This window comes from Haliotis rufescens, unplaced genomic scaffold (assembly GCF_023055435.1).
Source record: "Haliotis rufescens isolate VD_foot unplaced genomic scaffold, xgHalRufe1.0.p SCAF_6, whole genome shotgun sequence".
Classification (NCBI taxonomy): domain Eukaryota; kingdom Metazoa; phylum Mollusca; class Gastropoda; order Lepetellida; family Haliotidae; genus Haliotis; species Haliotis rufescens.
In genome coordinates, this window is record NW_025964334.1 from 29128744 (window position 1) to 29148647 (window position 19904).

At 39.5% G+C, this 19904-nt stretch overlaps 2 protein-coding genes across 3 annotated transcripts; one reads left to right on the top strand and one right to left on the bottom strand.

The window, feature by feature from the left end:
• Positions 1-717: 717 nt before the first annotated feature.
• On the bottom strand, positions 718-8164 carry LOC124141059. The gene is made up of 5 exons (XM_046508940.2): positions 7982-8164; positions 6091-6222; positions 5093-5227; positions 3924-3993; positions 718-3284 (listed from the first exon to the last, which is right to left on the bottom strand). The coding sequence occupies exons 1-5, from the start codon at positions 8162-8164 to the stop codon at positions 3025-3027; spliced, it is 780 nt and encodes a 259-aa protein (XP_046364896.2). The 3' UTR covers positions 718-3024.
• A 212-nt stretch (positions 8165-8376) lies between these two features.
• LOC124141057 (prenylcysteine oxidase-like) lies at positions 8377-16575 on the top strand. 2 transcript variants are annotated; one of them, XM_046508937.2, is made up of 5 exons: positions 8377-8476; positions 9975-10181; positions 12038-12215; positions 13158-13366; positions 14239-16575. In XM_046508937.2, exons 1-5 carry the CDS (start codon positions 8377-8379, stop codon positions 15051-15053), a joined length of 1509 nt encoding a protein of 502 aa, XP_046364893.2. In that variant the 3' UTR covers positions 15054-16575. The 2 variants fall into 2 exon arrangements, with proteins under 2 accessions (XP_046364893.2, XP_046364894.2); XM_046508938.2 differs by lacking the exons at positions 8377-8476; positions 9975-10181 and adding an exon at positions 10233-10492.
• The last annotated feature ends 3329 nt before the right edge of the window (positions 16576-19904 follow it).

Sequence of the window (19904 nt, forward strand, 5' to 3'; positions counted from 1 at the left end):
AAAGTGGCGTTAAACCCAACTCACTCACTTACATAATGTAGGGAGGCCCTTTCCCAGGTTGATTGTACACAACTGTTTATTTGGTTACATACTAGTTTGAACAAAAAAACAACAAAAAAGAACACCACCCTCCCGCTCTATATTTTAAAAAAGCCATTGCCTGAGGACCAATTCTTTTCTCTTTTTTTAAACCTTAGTCCCAAATGTCTGATTTGTTATTCACCAAACACAGTAGCTTGCTGTATGTAATTTGTTTCCTTTGTCAGTAGGTCAATATAAACTTGACTTAAGTCATGATAAAGCCACTTATTTGATGATAGACTCATTGAGATTTGCTGTCCATCTTTGTGATGACTTTCAGCTACAACTTATACACATAGTGTTCTTCTTTACATTTGGGGAAAATTAACATGAATTAACAGGAATAATTGTCCAAGCCTTCTGGATGGACACCTTTATATCAGTATCAACTGACATTACTCTAAAGTATGGCTATCAGGTTACCACTATTGTCATTGAACGGAAGTATGTCTCACTCTTCCAGATTTTCTCATTTTCTCGCTAGCTCCACAGCAAATGGTGAACAAAAACTAAGTAAGGACTAGTTCATTAGGCTAGTAAACATGTCAGACTACTAGTCCACATTATGTAGTTAACTAGGCACCAACAGGTTAAATTCTAATTGGGGATTATTGTCAGACAGAATGTTTGTTTTTGTTTTTCTGAAAAAGGATCAACACAAAAGGACGTCCATCAATCGATTATTATTTTTAAACTGAGGCAAATTTGGTATTTTCCAATATTTCCTGGAACAAATGAAGAAAAAAATAACATCCCAGGCAAATCCATACACTATGGTGTATCAAATGGATGGTCCTTTTGGGCTTCAAGTGACATGCCATTATTTATTATGTAGTTAAGTACTTAAACTCTATGTTGATTCAATCAAAGTGTACCATGTACCATGTTACCTGTTGAAACATTTTCCCCCTACCATATAGTAGTGCTGTTATTTAAGACACTGTTTTAGAAGAATGTTACAGTGCTTGTTCCTTATTATCAACACTTTGCAGAGCAAGGAACTGATGTATTCATGTGAACCAAAATGTTCACGAAACAGATCAAAATGTCACTAGCAGAAAATATTTGACCTGTACAATATTGAATGTTTATGTATCCTTTGTGGGGATGGGCTGAAACTTGATACCACCTTTCTTTCACTAGCACCATGGTTTCCATACATGTAAACAAAATATACTCAAATATGTTCATACTTCATGTAGGGTATGTCGGCACAGTAGTCATGTGTGCTGCAATGTGATATGCAGAGTTAGGTCCCCTTGGTGAGTGAGGATCTTATGACCATGGGTTAGAATCCCTGATTCACCCTGATTGTGATCGTTGGTTTGTCAGCATATGGCTGTGAGTTTTACATAGTTGTAAACATCCAAGACCTGTATTATTTCAGTCTTTTCACATGCTGACCGCCACTGTAAAAAGTGGCATAAACACAACTCACTCATGCATCTTTGGCAAAGCAGTCATCAGTAAAATAACCTGAACTAGATTTTTATGCTTTTCTAAACTTAACTGCAAATGGACTACTACACTGAAAGTCATTGCCTATGAGTCATCTTGTTGTATTCTTTTCCAACCTTTCATTATTTGGAAGGAGATATGAGTTGTCCATTCTGCCATGTTCAGGCTGTTACTATTCCACTGTCTTTAATACAACTGACAAGTGTTATTCTGTATCAAGTGCTCTATGTGTCCGCAAATTTATTCCATCTGCTGCTGAGAAGGATAAGCTGGTTACAAAGAAAATACAAAAAGAACAGAAGTTTTGTTGCACTACAGCAGGGAATGACAAAATTCACAAACAAGTTTTTCGTCAAAAACATTTACTGAGTACAAATATATATATATTATTTTCTGTATACCATAATAACAAGACATTAGTAGTTTATGCAGATATAGTTATGCCTACTTTGTATGTATCCTGCTTGTTAAAAAGTTGCTTATTTACAAAGCAGCCCTGTATGTGGTTTCATTTGATACAGAATTCTGCATATATAGGGAATACGAAATCCATGGAGTGCAATTTATCATTAGTGTGAAAGCAAAATCATGAGTGCAGAGTCAAAGATATTTTCATTACCTTATTAAAACTTTACATTCTTTTTATGAATAAAACTGTTACAATATTCATTATTGTTGTTATTTATATAACAAAAACTTGAAATAACATCCAATATCTAGCAGTAGAGTTTGTAAGTAAATACATGAGTACTTTATTTGGCTCAGTTGTCCTAGTTCAAGACACCATCCCACACAAGTTGCATCCCTTAGACATGCAAGAAACTATGGTAATGGGTTCAAATCCCAGATGATTATGTTTCTTGGTTTGTAAGCACCCTGTCCCTGCTCATTGGCTTCACATGGGGGGTAAAGTCTGAGACCAGCAGATCCTTGCATGGCTAAGGGACACAACTCTATCCCAACTACCTGTCATGGAGACTTCTAACATAAACATCCATATCAAGGCAGATGACCTTCAACATAGCTCTGGTTGTAGAAAGAACTTCATCGTCAGCAAAATATGTCAGATGTCCTCAATAGAAGTTAGTTGTGACATCGGATGGCAGTACTGCATGAAACATATTTCACTCTTGACTAATATTTGTCTTTATGTGAAAGCACCTGTACTGTTCAGATTGACTTTTATTGCTTTTAGCTGTAAATACCATAGTAAAAGTGATTGAATGGTGTTTTACACAGCTGTAGTCCAGCTACACTCCAGCAGTCTGTGAACATTAAGTCTTGGCCAGGCAAACCAGTCATGAGCAGTGACTGATAACATCAGCAACAATCTTTGCTTTGGGTCTCATTAACACCCAATCAACCCACTTTGTAATCATCCAACCCAATCAACCATGTCACACTTTGTAATCATCCAATCCTCATTGGTCTCAGACTCCTACAAGAGCTCTTGAGTCACCCCAGTCATCCACTTGACATCTGATGTCATGAGTCCGAGCGTTGTGAGGATTCATCCTCATTGCTCTGATTCTCTAGGTCTAAGTCAATGAATTGGGCTGGTGGTTCCTCATCAGCAGCATGCCTTTTCTTCTTCTTCTCCTCCTGCTTGGACGTCTCTTCAATGACCTTTACTTCCAGGAGATTAAGCAAGTCTTCTGCTTGTTTAGATGCGGCTTTGACTTCGGCAATGTGAGACTTGGCACTGTACAAACGCTCTCCCGTACATGTTGTGGCGTACTGTGCACCTGAAACAGAAATGAGTGAGTTTGGTTTTGCACCACTTTCAACAACATGCCAGCAATGTGCAAGCATATCCTGGTACAGCTAAGGCACACAACTCTGCAGAGAATCAGGATGCCTAATCAGGCCTTAGGCTTCTGGGCTGCCCTCATCCCAGTTGACTTTAGAGACATGAGGATGAATATAAACATGCATAGAGCTGTCAACGTTGAAGATTGGAAATGGTTATCTCTTAATCAACAGCCCAGAGAGCGGAAGGTCCAGGATTCGATCCCCGGCCGCGTCATACCAAAAGATGTTAAAAGAAGGTACTTGTTGTTACCCTGTCTGGCGCTCGGCATTAAGTGGCTAAAACAAGGACTGGTCGGCTCTGAGTCAGTATACTGTGTCTGAGTTGGGTATTCATGTTAAACTGCGGCATGGTATCTCAGTGGGCTAGCACTATAAATTGGCATCAGTCCAGACTAGTACAAGCAGCCAGCCACACACACACATACACGTGCATGCACGTCGCTATATAAGTGCAATAATCTTTGACCCGACGTTAAACCCAATTTCACCTCACCTCACATCTTCATCAACATCTGTCATGGAATGAAATGGAGTACACCTGAGGATACTTTACACACATCTGACGCTCTCACCTGCGAAGAATGCCACCTCCCCAGATGAGTCCATCAGCTTCTCAACACTGGAGTACAGAGTTTCCAGGTCCTGAAACAATCAATCGAGTGAGTGAATGTTGTTTTATGCCACTGTCAGTAACAAAACAGACATATCACAGCAGCATGTAGATTATTGAGCCAGGCTAACTAGTGGTTGATAGCATGAGCAGCAACTCAATGTCGGGTTATAACATGAATGACACAAGCCAGGTGAGCTCATACAACAAGCATTTGGTAGGGATACCTGTACTGACACTTAAATTCAATCAGCAGGCAACTGTGTTGTTGTGTAACAATGTCATTTAACCAGGTACTCATTCGCTGGTGGGTGAACAGGCACATTTCAAACAAAGTTTCTTGCCAAAGGAGGCCCCACATGTGACGTGTTTCAGAGTGGATGCGACCAAATCTCAGGGGTCAAGCTTGCACCCTGTCACCCATCCACCCTAGAGACCTACTCTCCACAACCAACAATGTTTAATGTTGAATGATTTGTGTGACCAGTGCACAGGACCACATACCATGAAAAATTCCCAGCAGTCAACTAAATGGCCTATGAAGGGATGGTGTGAGGTCTTTAATTATACTAAACATTTGACAAGGATACTGAAATATTTCATATTACTTACAATATTCATAACATAAGTACCGGTAATCAGTTTTGGTTTATCCCAGTAAAATGGGAATATATCCAAAGTTCAGTTGCATATGTATAGATATTATTAGACATATTAAATCTGACTAAGTAGAGCGTGTACATATATATAATGCAGTTGTTTTACAATACCAATACCAGCATTTTGAGTAATATGTGAAAGTGAACAGCTGTTGCACAAAATCACGATTGTTGCCATGGTTACGCTCATACATTGTCACTTATCTTTATCATGGTTGGTTTCCACATTACTACCAGTGTAGACACATGGGGATGGGGACAGACTAGATAACTGTGAAGTCACATGCAACAACAGATTTGTGTTAGAAAAACTTAATTTGATGTTTTTTATTAATATATACACAGCTCTCTCAAAAACAATATCAATTTACAACCCAAATGTAGGTAATAAACGCTATGTTATTGTATATGGATATGTTACAGGGAATATGTGTAATCACTGAAAATTTGAGGGACCCTAGACATGCAGTACCTGCTGTGTTTGTTTGATTGTGGTCAGTCTGTCCCTTGTGGCAATGATGTCATCCCACACCTGCTGCTCCTGAGGACTCCCATGCCCCAGAACCTGGAGCTGAAACTCCAGCAACTCACTCAGCTCCTCCATAGTCTGCCAAAAGAAGAGCAGCTCATACACAACTCTAATTTTCAACATAAACACTCAGGTCCTCCATAGTCTGCCAAAAGACATGCAGCTCATACATAACTCTACATTTCAACATTAACACTCAGGTCCTCCATAGTCTGCCAAAAGACGAGCAGCTCATACATAACTCTACATTTCAACATAAACACTCAGGTCCTCCATAGTCTGCCAAAAGACGAGCAGCTCATACATAACTCTACATTTCAACATAAACACTCAGGTCCTCCATAGTCTGCCAAAAGACACGCAGCTCATACATAACTCTACATTTCAACATAAACACTCAGGTCCTCCATAGTCTGCCAAAAGACGAGCAGCTCATACATAACTCTACATTTCAACATAAACAGTCAGGTCCTCAGTCTGTCGTGATCCTCATATTAGTCAGCTCTTAAAATAAGAAAAGTGTACTGAGAGTGTATTCTAAGAGTGTATTCTACCCGACTACTTGAGAGTGAGTGAGTTGCCTGAGTGGAAATGTGCATATTATCATTCAAGCAGTTAATAGGCTTTATCATTATGTAGTCCATGATGATTAGACCACCCTCACAACAGGAGCGAGAGAGTGAGTATGGTTTTTACGCTGCTTTTAGCAATATTACAGCAATATCACGGGGGGGGGGGGGGGACACCAGAAATGGGCTTCACACAATGTGCCTATGTCGGGAATCGAACCCCGGGCGGGGGAATAGCCTAGAGAAAGCGTTTGCTCGTCACGCCACATGGGTACAATGTGTGAGACCCATATGTGGTGTCCCCCGCCATGATATTGCTGGAAAACCATACTCACTCACTCACTATATCCATAGGTTTAACATGGGTGCTACCTGTGTATATTCCTTCTCTGTTTGGATGATGCTGGCAACAACTTGGGACAACACTGTCGAAGATGCATCCATGGCAACCGTGGATGCATTCTTGATGAGGTAGGAGTGTGTCAAGGTGGTCGGGTCAGGGGGCTGGCAATTATGCAAAGACACAAACATTGATTATTTCTGGTTAACCATGAAAAGGGTTCCTTGAAAAAATAAAGACAAGAGTTTGCAAACAACTTTCAAATGATGAAATAGTTAAATGTCTATGAAGACAGGGGGTTAGATTTCAACTTCTTTAATTCTTTCAATGTGCTGACTGGTATACGTGCTCAAATGTAGTATTCAAAGACTAAAGAAATTGAAATCCATGTCAACTCCATCTACAGTGACCCTACAGCTTCAAAATACATGTACAAGTCAGTTTGTTTTTAACATGTTAAACATGATACAGGACTTGAATCAAAAATGATTCAGAGGTAGGCCCTTGGAATCCTGAAGGAAGGGCACATCTCCCTACTATCTGAGTATCATCACTCGTGCCACCTCTAACAACAGTGGGAGCATTCCCTATACTACAGCATGTAAGGGTCCATTGTCTGTTACCATGGTTACTATTGCAATGGTGAGGTGAAATGGGTTTAACGTTGCAGTAAAAGATTATTGCACTTATATAGCGATGTGCATGCACGTGTGTTTGTGTGGCTGCTTGTACTCGACCGGACTAATGTCGAGTTTATAGTGCTAGCTCAGTGAGATACCTACAGCAGTTTAACATGAATACCCCACTCAGCCACAGTATACGGACTCTGAGCCGACCTTTCCTTGTGTTAGCCCCTTAATGCTGAGTGCCAGGCAGGGTAGTAACAAGTACCATCTTTGAATGTCTTTTGGTATGACGCGGACAGGGACCAAACCCCTGATCTTCCGCACTCTGGGCAGATGCTCTACCACTAGACCATGGAGCCTGTTAAGGTGACTATTGATATAAGCACACAATCAAATGCCCCATACACATGTCTAATCATACAGCCATACAGCAATAAATGGATACCCCAAGATCTCTCCAAACCATCTTTGTACATGTTATATGACCAAAGTTATATTTCTGCCCCATACAATTCCCACTATAAAAGAAACTGCACTGCCAAAGATATATGTATACATATCATACCTGTTATATTAGTCTTTGATAGGTATTTGCAAACACAACTTTGCAAAAAAGAGAGACAGTACCAGGTACACAACGTTGTGTTTGAATTATCATTCTCAATATATGATATACCACAAACATTGACAATATGCATTTGTTGCAGGGTGTTGCCACTTCAGTGACATGTTCAGACATAGAAATGATAAGTAAACTGGATAGCGTGATGGCGTACAGTGTCTGTTCAACAACAGGTGGTGCAACTACATGTTTTTTGTATTTTCTACACTGTGTACATGGTGTACCTTCTTGTATAAGGTATGCAGTTGTGTATATGTTACTACATGTACAAGTATGTTCTATATCATAATAATGACTAAGCGAGTTGGGTTTTACGCCGCTTTTAGCAATATTCCACCAATATCACGGCTAGGGACACCAGAAATGGCTTTGATACAGGCTAGTGGACACGTTTGCCATAGGAAGATGGAACTAAAGGTGTGATGTCACACTCGGAAATTATTGCATGCATGTCTAAAAAACACATGACACTGTCCCTTTATGTATCCATGATAGGATATATGACCTGATTCATTTTGATAATATAATTTTCCCAAAATAGAATAAAGTAAAGTTCTTTCTTTCTTTTTTTTTCATTTAGATTGCCATGTTAATTATGTTATTGTTTTTGGCCTAGTTATGTGAAGATGGTAATTAACACTGGTCGTGGCATAGGCTAATTACGTTAACACCTACAGTCATTTTTATTTCCGAGGTCTGTGGACCTAGAACAGAGGCAGAAATCATAAAAGATCCTCTCAGCGCGTTAGACATCAATAACTTCTTTCCAGAGCGTAAGTTTCTCCAACATTTATGACACACATTTCGGAGGTAAATGTGATGAAACATTGCTCTCATGCATCTCATGGGCGCAGACATTTTGAGAAATATTATACAAAGCTAAGATTCCTTTTGACGTATTACGAATTTCCTGATCGTCCATAATTAAATAATGATATAAAATGACGCTCATAGAATAAACTAAGTATGTATTTGAATATTTCTGGTAATCTATTTCTAAATATATATAAAAAGTTCACTAAATGGTTTTACGAAAAAAGCATCCGGCAACAACTTCACATTGTCTTAACATGGCGTCAATGTGGAAGTCTGTTACTTATGTCGTCCTGATAACAGGATTATTCTCCTTGACAGAATCACAAGAGGATGGAGAAGAAATTCCTCGTATAGGTATAGCATCTATGTTTCAATTTTAATAAAATATTTGCCGAACAATGAATATTTGCATCAGTTAAACGTAAAATATTGTCGTTTTAGAGGTGAATTGCGATCAGTTATCGCATCGTCACCTGTTTTCGCGGGACATTTTGTTGGCGTAGATCATTGGCATCTCTTCATTTCTCGCTAATTCCACAAAATATGATTTATATATCCAGATAAATAAATGTCACGGTCATTTGAATAATGACATAATAGTCATAATCATGTTAGTGCACCAGCAAATGCAGTAGTCAATCTTGAATGTCTTTCCTATTTTCAAACATTTATTACTTAATCATGTTAATATGTCAACATATAAACTCACATTTACATTGACAAAGAATGATAAATATGAATGATGAGTGTTGCATTGACTGTATGGTACATGATAACAGAAAATGTTGATGTTTTTGTAGATGTAATATGGCCAACCCTGATGGCAATACTATTTACCATATGATCATGGTAATCTCTTTGTGTTCAAGCAATAGCTAATAGTACCAGCAAGATCCCCTGTGTATTGATGGTTAAAATACTTTCCAATGGTCCCCAGTACCCAATGCTTGTCATAGGAGCCTGCTAAACGTGCTAAACAGGAATTATGTCGTCAGGCTCCTTGTTGAGTTGATTGATTGTGTGTCAACATACTCCAGCGGCTTGCCCTCATTTCGCCTACACCTCATTTCGCCTACAATTATTCAAATGCTTAATTGCCTCACCCCTATTATATGAATGGGCATTGTCCATCTCAGGCTGTTAACTAATCAAAGCTCTAATCTAATCCAAGCGGCATAGAGGTTCAAAGTGAAGTTTTTACAACCTATGACAACTTCTCACAATTCTTGTTTGACTTGGTCATTCTGTTTATCCTTAGTTGTTTTGAATGTGCAAGTAAATCTTGTTTAGTAAATAAATCTAAAGCAGCATGGTATGTTGATTGTGCTATGACAGACCTCATTATCTACAGCCTATCAAGATGAAGATGAAAAATTTGCTGACTGTTACTTTTATACGGTTATCAAGTACATATAGTTCTAATCATGATAATGTGCTGTTCAATACAGACATTGTACAGTAGGAAAATTACAAAGTAACACATGTAAGACATGTTTCAGTAGATAAGTACATGTATTACTAAATAGTACGTATAATGCTTTCATTGTACAAGTAATGGTTATACCTTGACAACTGGACCCCCAAGAATTTATATTCAAGGGTCCTTACAGGAAATATGAGTGTCCTGATAAAATTGAGTAGTGTGCTGTACTGTCTGATTTGATAACTATTTTAATTACAGGACCTTTATTTTACTGGTCAAGAATTTGGTACAATGATTATTATTGTGCATTCTTTAGGATGCAATATTTATTTTCTGCATCCATTCTATACATTTGTGCGTTCTCGACACACATTTCTACGTCGTGTAAGACCCTGCATGTTTTTCATGTTAGTACATAATAACTTTCAGGCATCATAGGAGCAGGTGTAGGGGGAACAACCACAGCCTACTATTTACGCCAGCTCTTTGGAAAGGAAGCTGTTATTGACATCTTTGAGCAGGACAGAGTTGGTGGACGGGCAAGATCGATCAACATTGACGATTTCGAGTATGAAGCAGGTGCAGCTGTCTTACACCCCCTCAATGAATACATGGTCAACTTTACAAACATGTTTGGTGAGTACAGCAGTGTCTTACACCCCCTCAATTAATACATGGTCAACTTTACAAACATGTTTGGTGAGTACAGCAAGTCTTACACCCCCTCAATGAATACATGGTCAACTTTACAAACATGTTTGGTGAGTACAGCAAGTCTTACACCCCCTCAATGAATACATGGTCAACTTTACAAACATGTTTGGTGAGTACAGCAAGTCTTACACCCCCTCAATGAATACATGGTCAACTTTACAAACATGTTTGGCGAGTACAGCAAGTCTTACACCCCCTCAATGAATACATGGTCAACTTTACAAACATGTTTGGTGAGTACAGCAAGTCTTACACCCCCTCAATGAATACATGGTCGACTTTACAAACATGTTTGGTGAGTACAGCATGTGCAGCTGTCTTACACCCCCTCAATGAATACATGGCCAGCTTTACAAACATGTTTGGCGAGTACAGCAAGTCTTACACCAACTTGGTTGACTTTACAAACATGTTTGGTGAGAATAGGATATGCCCACAATGTTGGACATTTTTATGTTATTTGTAAAATTTTCACACCCAAGAGATCACATAATAAAAATGTACGCAAAGTTTTTATACAACACTACCTAGTGTTTCCATAAACAGTGATAAAGAGATAAACAAGTACAAGCACTAAAAAAACGACAACCAAGGACTGGAATACATGCGCCTGTCGTTTTTCAAATTTTTTTGTGAAGTATTTTTCAGCTAAATATCTCTTGATAATCTGTCAAATAATTTTAGTGCAACAATATTCTGGTTACCATGGTTATTATTGGATACATATCTCGATACTCTCGATACTTCTCGAACTGAATTGCTGTATTTCAGATGAGTGAAAAAATTATGTTAAAAAATGGAGTCCATCAAAACTGTAACAGGGAGGTCAAAACTATCCCAAACAGCTGATTTGAAGGAAAGATTTTTAAGCTCACATTCATCTCCGCCTTCTGTCATGTCCAGCTTGTGTGTAACTAGCCAGGTTGAAGCACCATGCTATTTGAACCTTGTGATTGGCTATTGGATGAACGTGAACCTCCCATAAAACAGGACTTGTTTCGTAATTAAGGTTGACAACATGTTGAAACTGCCAGTTCAAGTGGACTAGTAACTCTAAAAATTACCAGACCCACCCAATTTTTGTCAGACCCACCTTTGAACATATAAATATCATATGAAAATTACCTAGTTTTAATTCTTTCAACATCAATTTCTTTTCATGGCTGACAAAATCAGTAACTTCATTTCTGAAGTAACTTATTTAGATATAGACATCATTCACACAAAATTCAATCGCAATTTTCTCTTTTTTTTCTAAATATTTCACTTTGGTTCAAGACTAATTTTCTTCAAATAGATTATTATTTCAAATATTATTATTATATATAGCAAAATATTATTTCCTTGCGCTAAAAATAGACAGTGTGAACCCCTGATGATAACAGACAAGCTGATTTTGTCAGAAAAATATTATTTATTGACTATTGTCAATGTTTTATTCAACAACAAAGATTTACAAGATACCTAATTTGCTGGTCCACAGGGTCTAACAGTCAGAAGAATTACCGGTCCAAGCCTAAATTTTCCTTTTAAATACTGGTAATTACCGGTAATCGGGAACACTGTGTATAATAACTGTTCTATGAATACAAGCTTTTCACTCACATCGCTAATTTACCCATGTTCTTGTTAGCACTGGTTAGTGTTAATGATGAAAACTGAAAACCTGAAAGTTATCATGGTTATCCACCCCACGACTTTTGATAAGCTTGGCTCTTGTTGATGAGAACTGTATTTTGGGCTTGTATGTTCATTTGAATAATATTTGTGTTTGTTAGGTCTTGAGAGGATTGATGCATCTGAAGGAAGAATTGGATTTTTTGGATCTGATGGGATGAAAGTTGAAACTAGCACATGGACAGCGGTTACCATGGCAAAATTGCTGTGGCGTTACGGCTATGACATTGTTAAAATCCAGAACTGGGTCCAAGACTCCCTGCTCAAAAACTTTACAAGGTATGACATATGAATTACTAAACACGTCTGTGCAGAGTTGCATCCCTTGTGCACACCAGACACCTGTGATCGTGGGTTCAATTCCCTGTACACACAGATTGTTTCTAGGTTTGTCAGCACCATGCCCCTGGGTGCAGGTTTCACCAAAGTGGTAAACGCCTGAGAACTGCATCACTTCAGGCTTTCTTACCTCATTAAGCTCACGTGACATAACTGGAATACTGTTAAAGCAGCGTTAAACCCGGCTCATTCATTCCTTGGAGGCCTCGGTGGCTGAGTCGGTGCTGGCGAATAGGTGCCTCTCCCTGGCAGTGTGGATTCAAATCCCAGATGAGACTTGACCCCAAAAAGTACAAGAATCTGTACTTTACTAAGAAAGTGTTGTCCCAAATTGACATTTGTTACATTTCATTCATTCATTCATTCATTCATTCATTCATTCATTCATTCATTCATTCATGTCAGCACAGAACCCATGCTCATTGATTTCATCAAAGCGAAGCATCCATATACCAGCATCACTGAATATTGCTAAAAGCAGCGTAAAGTAATACTCACTCCCACATCAAGCCGTGATGTAACTGAAATACAGTTCAAACTGGCATTAAACTCACTCACTCACTCACTCCCACTCACTCACTCACTCACTCACGCACTCACTCCCACTCACTCACTCGCTCACTCACTCACTCACTCACTCCCACTCACTCACTCACTCACTCCCACTCATTCACTTACTCACTCATCCACCAACTCACCCACCCACTTACTCACTCACTCACTCACTCACTCACTCACTCACTCACTCACTCACTCACTCACTCACTCACTCACTCACTCACTCACTCACTCACTCACTCACTCACTCACTCACTCACTCACTCACTCACTCACTCATCCACCCACTCACCCACCCACTCACTCACTCTCCCTGTTGTGCAGAATCTACAAGTTGCAGAATGAGGGGATAGCATTTACAACAGTGGAGGACATGCTGCAGGTGATGGACCCGGAGTTTGTGCGGTACACTCACACCACCATCATGGACGTCATGAAGGAACAGGGATTCTCCGATATCTTCATCAAGGAGATGGTGCACGCCATCATGAGAAACAACTACGGACAGAGTGTCGCTATCCCAGCCTTTGTGGGTGAGTGAGGGTGTCCCACTAGAAGCAGGTTATTGCAGGCTTCCCTGACTGTCATTTATGTTACTGGACCATGTTTGGGCTACCCGACTCAAAGGATCTGACACAGACTGTACACACAGAAAGCATGATATCCCAATTGATGGGAAGAGAGAATTCTGTCATGAGCATTCTTTGTCCATGTTCTCTGCATTCTTCATGTTGAAGCCACCTCCGTGGTCTTGTGGTAGAGAGTCCGCCCTGAGAGCGGAAGGTCCGGGGTTCAATCCCCGGCCACGTCATAACAAAAGACGTTAAAAGATGGTACTTGTTGTTACCCTGTCTGGCGCTCGACATTAAGGGTCTAAAACAAGGACTGGTCGGCTCGGAGTCAGTATACTGTGTCTGAGTGGGGTATTCATGTTAAACATGTTAAACTGCGGCATGGTATCTCAGTGACCTAGCACTATAAATCGGCATCAGTCCGGACTAGTACAAGCAGCCACAGACACACACGTGCATGCACGTCGCTATATAAGTGCAATAATCTTGGACGCGACGTTAAACCCAATTTCACCTCAACTCTTCATGTTGAAGACACATAATAACAACACCTTCGACATTTAATAATACTACATGTACTCTACTTCAGATTGAACTAAGACAAATTAGAATGGTAAATGTCCTGAAACCATTTATTGATTTATTACGACAAATTAATGAAAATAATCTTATATTAGAAAAAAAAATCAATCACAACTGATAGAATTCCTTGGATGAAAACTAAAATCAATCCATCATTAATCATTTTGATGAAGTTGATTATTTGCAACAGTGCTCATGTAGATTTCTGTTTCATATTTGAAGAAACTATTTTTTATTTTTCATTGACCCAGGTGCAGTATCGATGGCAGGGGCGCAACCTGGCTTATGGGCGGTCAAGGGAGGTAATAAACAAGTTCCTGAAAAGCTGTTGAAGAAATCCAAAGCAAACTTGATCAATGGGAAGGTAACACAGATCCTGTTGCAAAAGGATGGCGAAGGTGTTACATATGAAGTGTCATATAAAAACCCGGACCCAGAAAGCAAGGATCAGGAGGAAAACGCTCGGGAGTATGATATTGTTGTCATAGCAACGCCTCTTCCTACAGGACAGACCAACATTAAGTTTGAAGATTTTACACAACACTTACCACTTCCAGACTTAAAGTTGCATGAAACAATAGCTTTGTTTGTTCAGGGGTACCTTAATGCTTCATACTTTGGATACGAAAACCTAAAAGATATGCCCAATGGAATTTTCACAGTTGACGAAGATGTGTTCTTTAACTCTGTAGGAAAGCAAAGGCCAGTTAGTTTTAAGGAGCATTTAAAAAAGAAAGACGTTGAGGAAGAAGTTTATAAAGTTTTCTTGAATCGTGTTCCCACCGAACAAGAGGTGAGATTATTATTCTCTGGTCGAAAAGACTTGAGGCTCATCAACTGGAAAGCATATCCTCAATACAGCACAAATATGGAGTTACCTCCCTTTGTTTTATATGACAGGCTGTATAATGTGAATGCTGTAGAGATTGCTGCGTCTGCTCTAGAAATGAGTGCAATTGGAGGTCGTAATGTGGCACTGCTGGCTTACAATCATTGGTACGGTCATTTGGATAAGATTGATGAGGTGTCCGAAAGTGATGCGCCTTCTGTCAAGCAAGAACTGTAGGGGGCACTGTATAGAAGTTGATTGTTATGCGACATTACATGTCACCATGGTAACCTTCATTTCCTGTTTCTTTAAGTTCATGGGTTGGGTGCAAGAGATTGCTTGATTTGTTTTTCAAATTTGGATGATTGAAATATTTTTAATGTTGGTTTTGGGGAGCGCTGCCGCAACACAAGCTGTATATAGTGTTGATGTGCGATTTCTGCATGTCATCCTGTTGTCATTATTTTTTATTCACCACTATGAGAGAATGGGCATTCAAGCCATTATGAGCAATAGGCCTTTATTTATACACTTTGTAGCCTTTGAAATTCACGCTAGTCCACTAAGCCGAGACTACTTAATTGTCCAGAAATCCAAAGTAAAAATCCAATGATTGCAGTCCTAATTGACACATTTGCTACATATTGAAACTGAAAAAAACTAAAAGAAAATGTAAACATAGTAAACTTTTTTGTCTCATTCAAGCAGGACTAGCTACAAACTGAGCACTAGTGAAATAAGGTTTCAACTAGTCCACATGACTAGTCTTTAAACACATGAAGGCTGCTTGTTGTGAGGCAGTATGTATCTTGGTGTTAAGATATGGAAAGGTTGCATTAATAAATACATGTCACTTGATTGAAGGCAAATGTGTAGATGTTACTACGTGTACTATTAGTCTACATATCATGATACATGTGAGTGAGTGAGTATGGTTTAAGCTGCTTTAGCAATATGCCAGCTATATCACAACTGAAGACATGAGAACTGGACTTCACACATTGTACCCATGTGGGGAATCGAACCCAGGCCTTCAGTGTGACCAGTGAATGTTTGGACCTCTAGACTTCCCCATCTCCCTCAGTAACAGTGCGACTTCAGCCACTAGTCCAAAGCATGAGCCTAGTAAAGCTTATATGTTCTATTATGATCAGCTAATAAATGCCATATGATAACACTAAAATTTAGAAGTTCAGGCTAGTGGACTTAAAGGTCTTGGCGCAGACTGTAGTCACGTGGGTGATAACAGGCCTGATGAGAAATCTTTCCACTGATTCATGGTCCTTTGTTGTTGATTTAAGCATTGATCTGTATAGTTTGATGCCGTGACACACAGCTGACAGTCATAACTCACAACTCGGTGAGATTTTCTAGATTTCTCATGTATACTGGCTTGATTGGGTGGCCTTGTGGTTAAAGCGTTCGCCCATCATACCGAAGAACTGGGTTTGATTCCCCACATGGGTACAATGTGTGAGGCCAATTTCTGGTGTCCCCCACTGTGATATTGTTGAAATACACACTCAGTTACAAAAGTATGCTAGATTTCTCATGCTGTTTTCACAACCAATTTCATGTGGTTATTTAAAAATGCCAAAACTGGAGATGGAAGGGACCAAAACATATGGTGTTCAGAAACCCTAGTGCCCCAGGGTGATCTTATCATTGATGTTATTATTCTGTCTACAATGCTGAGACTAATTCTCAGATATGCCAATTTGTATGATTTTGCAATGGGAATTGAAGTTTTGGCATCCTTGATTTTCTAGTGTGTTATATCTCCAGTCTGTTACAGTAAGTAGCCTGGACCTATTGGCCACCATGACTGTGTTTGGGAAGTGATGTGACCATCTCCATCTCTCATATCTCTAACTTGAACAAACTGCCCACAGACTTTCTCTCACCTTCTATTTTCACCAAAATTCATACAGATCTTACAAATATAATAGTCTTGGTTCTCAGGCACCGCATGCATCATCATAAAGTCTGCTGCACGTTTTGTTTTTATTTCCCTTTTCCAAATAACTTTAAAAATCCTAATACTTAAAAAATGTGATCCAATATAGCATGCAGATACTTCCCTTTACATGCGCACTGCTTTACTGTGCATTGTGTGTTATGGTCATGGTGGCAATAGGAGTTTGTATGCTTGTTTATGTGGGGAGGCCCTTTTCCAGGTTGATGGTACACAACTGTTTATTTGGTTACATACTAGTTTGAACAAGCACAAAAAACCAAAAAAACACACCATCCCTTCACACTAAATTTTCAAAAGTCATTGACTGAGAACCAATTCTTTTATTTTTTTAAGCCTGGAAGTGACATATGGAAGTGAATATTGATCATAACAGAATGGAGTCATACTCGTAATAGACTGGACAATCCAGGATTACGTTTCTGTGGCCCTAGTAGGTTTTTCCTGTCTTACACAAGGTTTGTTTACATATTTCAAGTTATGGAAGTAGTGTATAGTTTTTTCGGGAAATGTCATTTCAGGGGTTCAACCCAATGACACCTTGTTTTAATTCCTAGTCCTCATGTTGCCTCATTTCATTGATTTGGGATGGAATCTCTTCATAAGTCATGCCAGAAGTCTACAGTGAGTGTTTCTAGTTTTATGATTTATCATCCAAAACTTGCTGCCACAGGAGATATCACTTGGGTGAGATCAAGCAGTATCTACTATGTAGATATTGCTTCAATGAAATTGCATCACTATGCTTTTCAGACAATTGTGGCGTCATCAGTTACCATGACATCACAATCAAATGACATCACTAATGGCTCTTCTGTTAGTACTTTTTACACTTAAGACACTGCTTATTTCTGTCTACAAACTGAAAAAGTTGGAAGAATGATGTTGGATGATAAAAATCATCTCACCTCATGTCTTTTGATATCAAATATATCAACACCCGATATATTTGATATCAAAAGGCACTTGGGTGAGATTCTCTATGTGTCCACTTTGCTCAGGTATCTCAGTATTTTATGTAATGCCAACTCGATGCGTTCAGCTGTCAGGTAGTCCTTGCATGCTAAAAGACCGACTTCCCGGTCTAGTGGATAGAGTGTCTGTCTGCAGAGCAGAAGGTTGGGGGTTCAATTCCCAGCTGTCATACCATAAAATGCTACAAGATGGTACTTTTTGATACCCTGCCTGGTGTTCGGCATTAAGGGCATGAAACAAGGACTGCCAGCTTGGAGTCAGTATAATGTGTCTGAGTGGGGGATACATGTTAAACTGCAGCATTGTATCTCAGTGGGCTAGCACTTTAAAGCCAGCATTAGTCTGGACAGGCAGCCACACACATGTATGTATGCACGTTGCTATACAAGTGAAATAATCCTGAGAATGACATTCATTTCACATCATTTTGTATGCGACATTGGCCGTGGTCCACAAAACTACTTAAGTTCTTTGACGGTTGTAAATGTTTATCGGACTAGTCATCATGTCAAACATGTTTAAGGGGTCACACACTACAATAATCGGTCTTGTTTAAACTTTTTTAAAAATGCACGAAAATATTTTTATTTGGTTTTATGTTTTGTACCTTTTTGCCCCAAATTACTATGGTGAAGCCTTTGAAAATAAGGTGAGTCCACAGCTGGCCCAGTCATCTAAGGCGCCGCGATTCGCTGTGCAGGGTTGCGTCCCTTGGGCACGCCAGAAACCTGTGATCGTGGGTTTGAATCCCAGTTCGCCCCCATTATGTTTCTAGGTTTGTCGGCTCCATACCCGTGCTCGTGGGTTTCACCGAAGTGGTAAACGTCTGTGACCTGCCACATTAAGCTGACACGCCGCGATATAACTGGAACACTGTTAAAAGCGGCGTTAAACCAAACTCACTCACTCACTCACTCAATTCTCCTGCAACAAAGAGTCCTAGGTTTCTTCTTATTCTTCTCCACTTTTGATAGGAATAATCATTCTGGGTACAATTGGTATGTCTGATACCTTACTCCTCTACTTACACACTCTGATAGAATGTGGATTCTTTTCGGAACAGTATTCTACCCCTCGACCTGCAGATCCTGGTACCAGCTAAGAGGCACCACGCTGGGTACACCATCTTCCCAAGGCAAGGGAGTTAACTGACTGTAAAAGTCCACTTACCATCCTTGCCGAACCAGGCTGGAATTTCTGGGCTCAATCGTAGCGCCACCAGTGGTTTTTACGATTCCACCTCTGATATCACTAGCATTTGCTTCAAACCAAATGGTAGCGACCAGTGAAGACAATCTGACCGATCACGTTAGCACCTAGATTAAAAACATGAAATGATTTGGAAAATATCTGTTCGCGCTAAGTTGACGGTTCACGTGCTTAGCAATCCTGCAATCAACAGAAATCAGCACTGCAGTTTACAAACCAGATGTTGATTTCATTATGCAATTTTGATTGGACTATGCACAGACTACCCAGCCAAAATAAAACTCCATAATTCCAGCCTAGTTCAGCAAGGGTGGAAACTGGACTTTTATAGTCAGTTAACTCCCTTGCCTCGGGAAGATGTGGGTACACTGACATGACACTGAGAGCTATGTCAGATGTGTTTTAGTGCTTTGCAGAAACATTTAACTGAAAACCTAGAATCACTCTATATATATACACTCAGGGCATAAGCATGTCGAGTAATAAGGCATGTCATGAGCACTGTGTTCATTTTAAAATTTTGTATGTAAGATGAAAGTATTCTTTTATTATCATTCTTTTGTTCATGTTATTATACCATGCTCTGAATTGTATTTCTGTTATATGTGTCTTCTCTTTCAAACTTACACATTGTTGTTTGTTAATTTTGTGAGGAAATGTAATTGGCATGATTGTGCAGAAGAAAGAGAACAAGTGATAATGATTGTCTCTCTGTGCATTTGTCCGTCCAGAGCAGTATTCCTGGAATAGGATTTCTCTAGATTGTGTGGTCTCTCATTTCCTGTTATCTGACCTGACAATAAAACACTAGCTTCTGATTTGTTAAGAAGCAGGCAGTTATCTTTCATGTAGCCCGCTCACAGGCGGGCTTGATGGCTCAGGGTACATAGGCTCACACACAGGGTACATCACACCATATACCCCTCAAG

Excerpts from the sequence above, each read along its gene's own strand:
- LOC124141059 (XM_046508940.2), bottom strand. The coding sequence starts at position 8,164 with ATGTCTGCGCCCATGAGATGCATGAGAGCAATGTTTCATCACATTTAC. Across the intron at positions 3,994-5,092 it reads CAATCAAACAAACACAGCAG|GACCTGGAAACTCTGTACTC; the intron begins GTACTGCATGTC and ends TGATTGTTTCAG. Across the intron at positions 3,285-3,923 it reads GGAGGTGGCATTCTTCGCAG|GTGCACAGTACGCCACAACA; the intron begins GTGAGAGCGTCA and ends TTTCTGTTTCAG.
- LOC124141057 (XM_046508937.2), top strand. The coding sequence starts at position 8,377 with ATGGCGTCAATGTGGAAGTCTGTTACTTATGTCGTCCTGATAACAGGA. Across the intron at positions 8,477-9,974 it reads AGAAGAAATTCCTCGTATAG|GCATCATAGGAGCAGGTGTA; the intron begins GTATAGCATCTA and ends AATAACTTTCAG. Across the intron at positions 10,182-12,037 it reads CAACTTTACAAACATGTTTG|GTCTTGAGAGGATTGATGCA; the intron begins GTGAGTACAGCA and ends TGTGTTTGTTAG.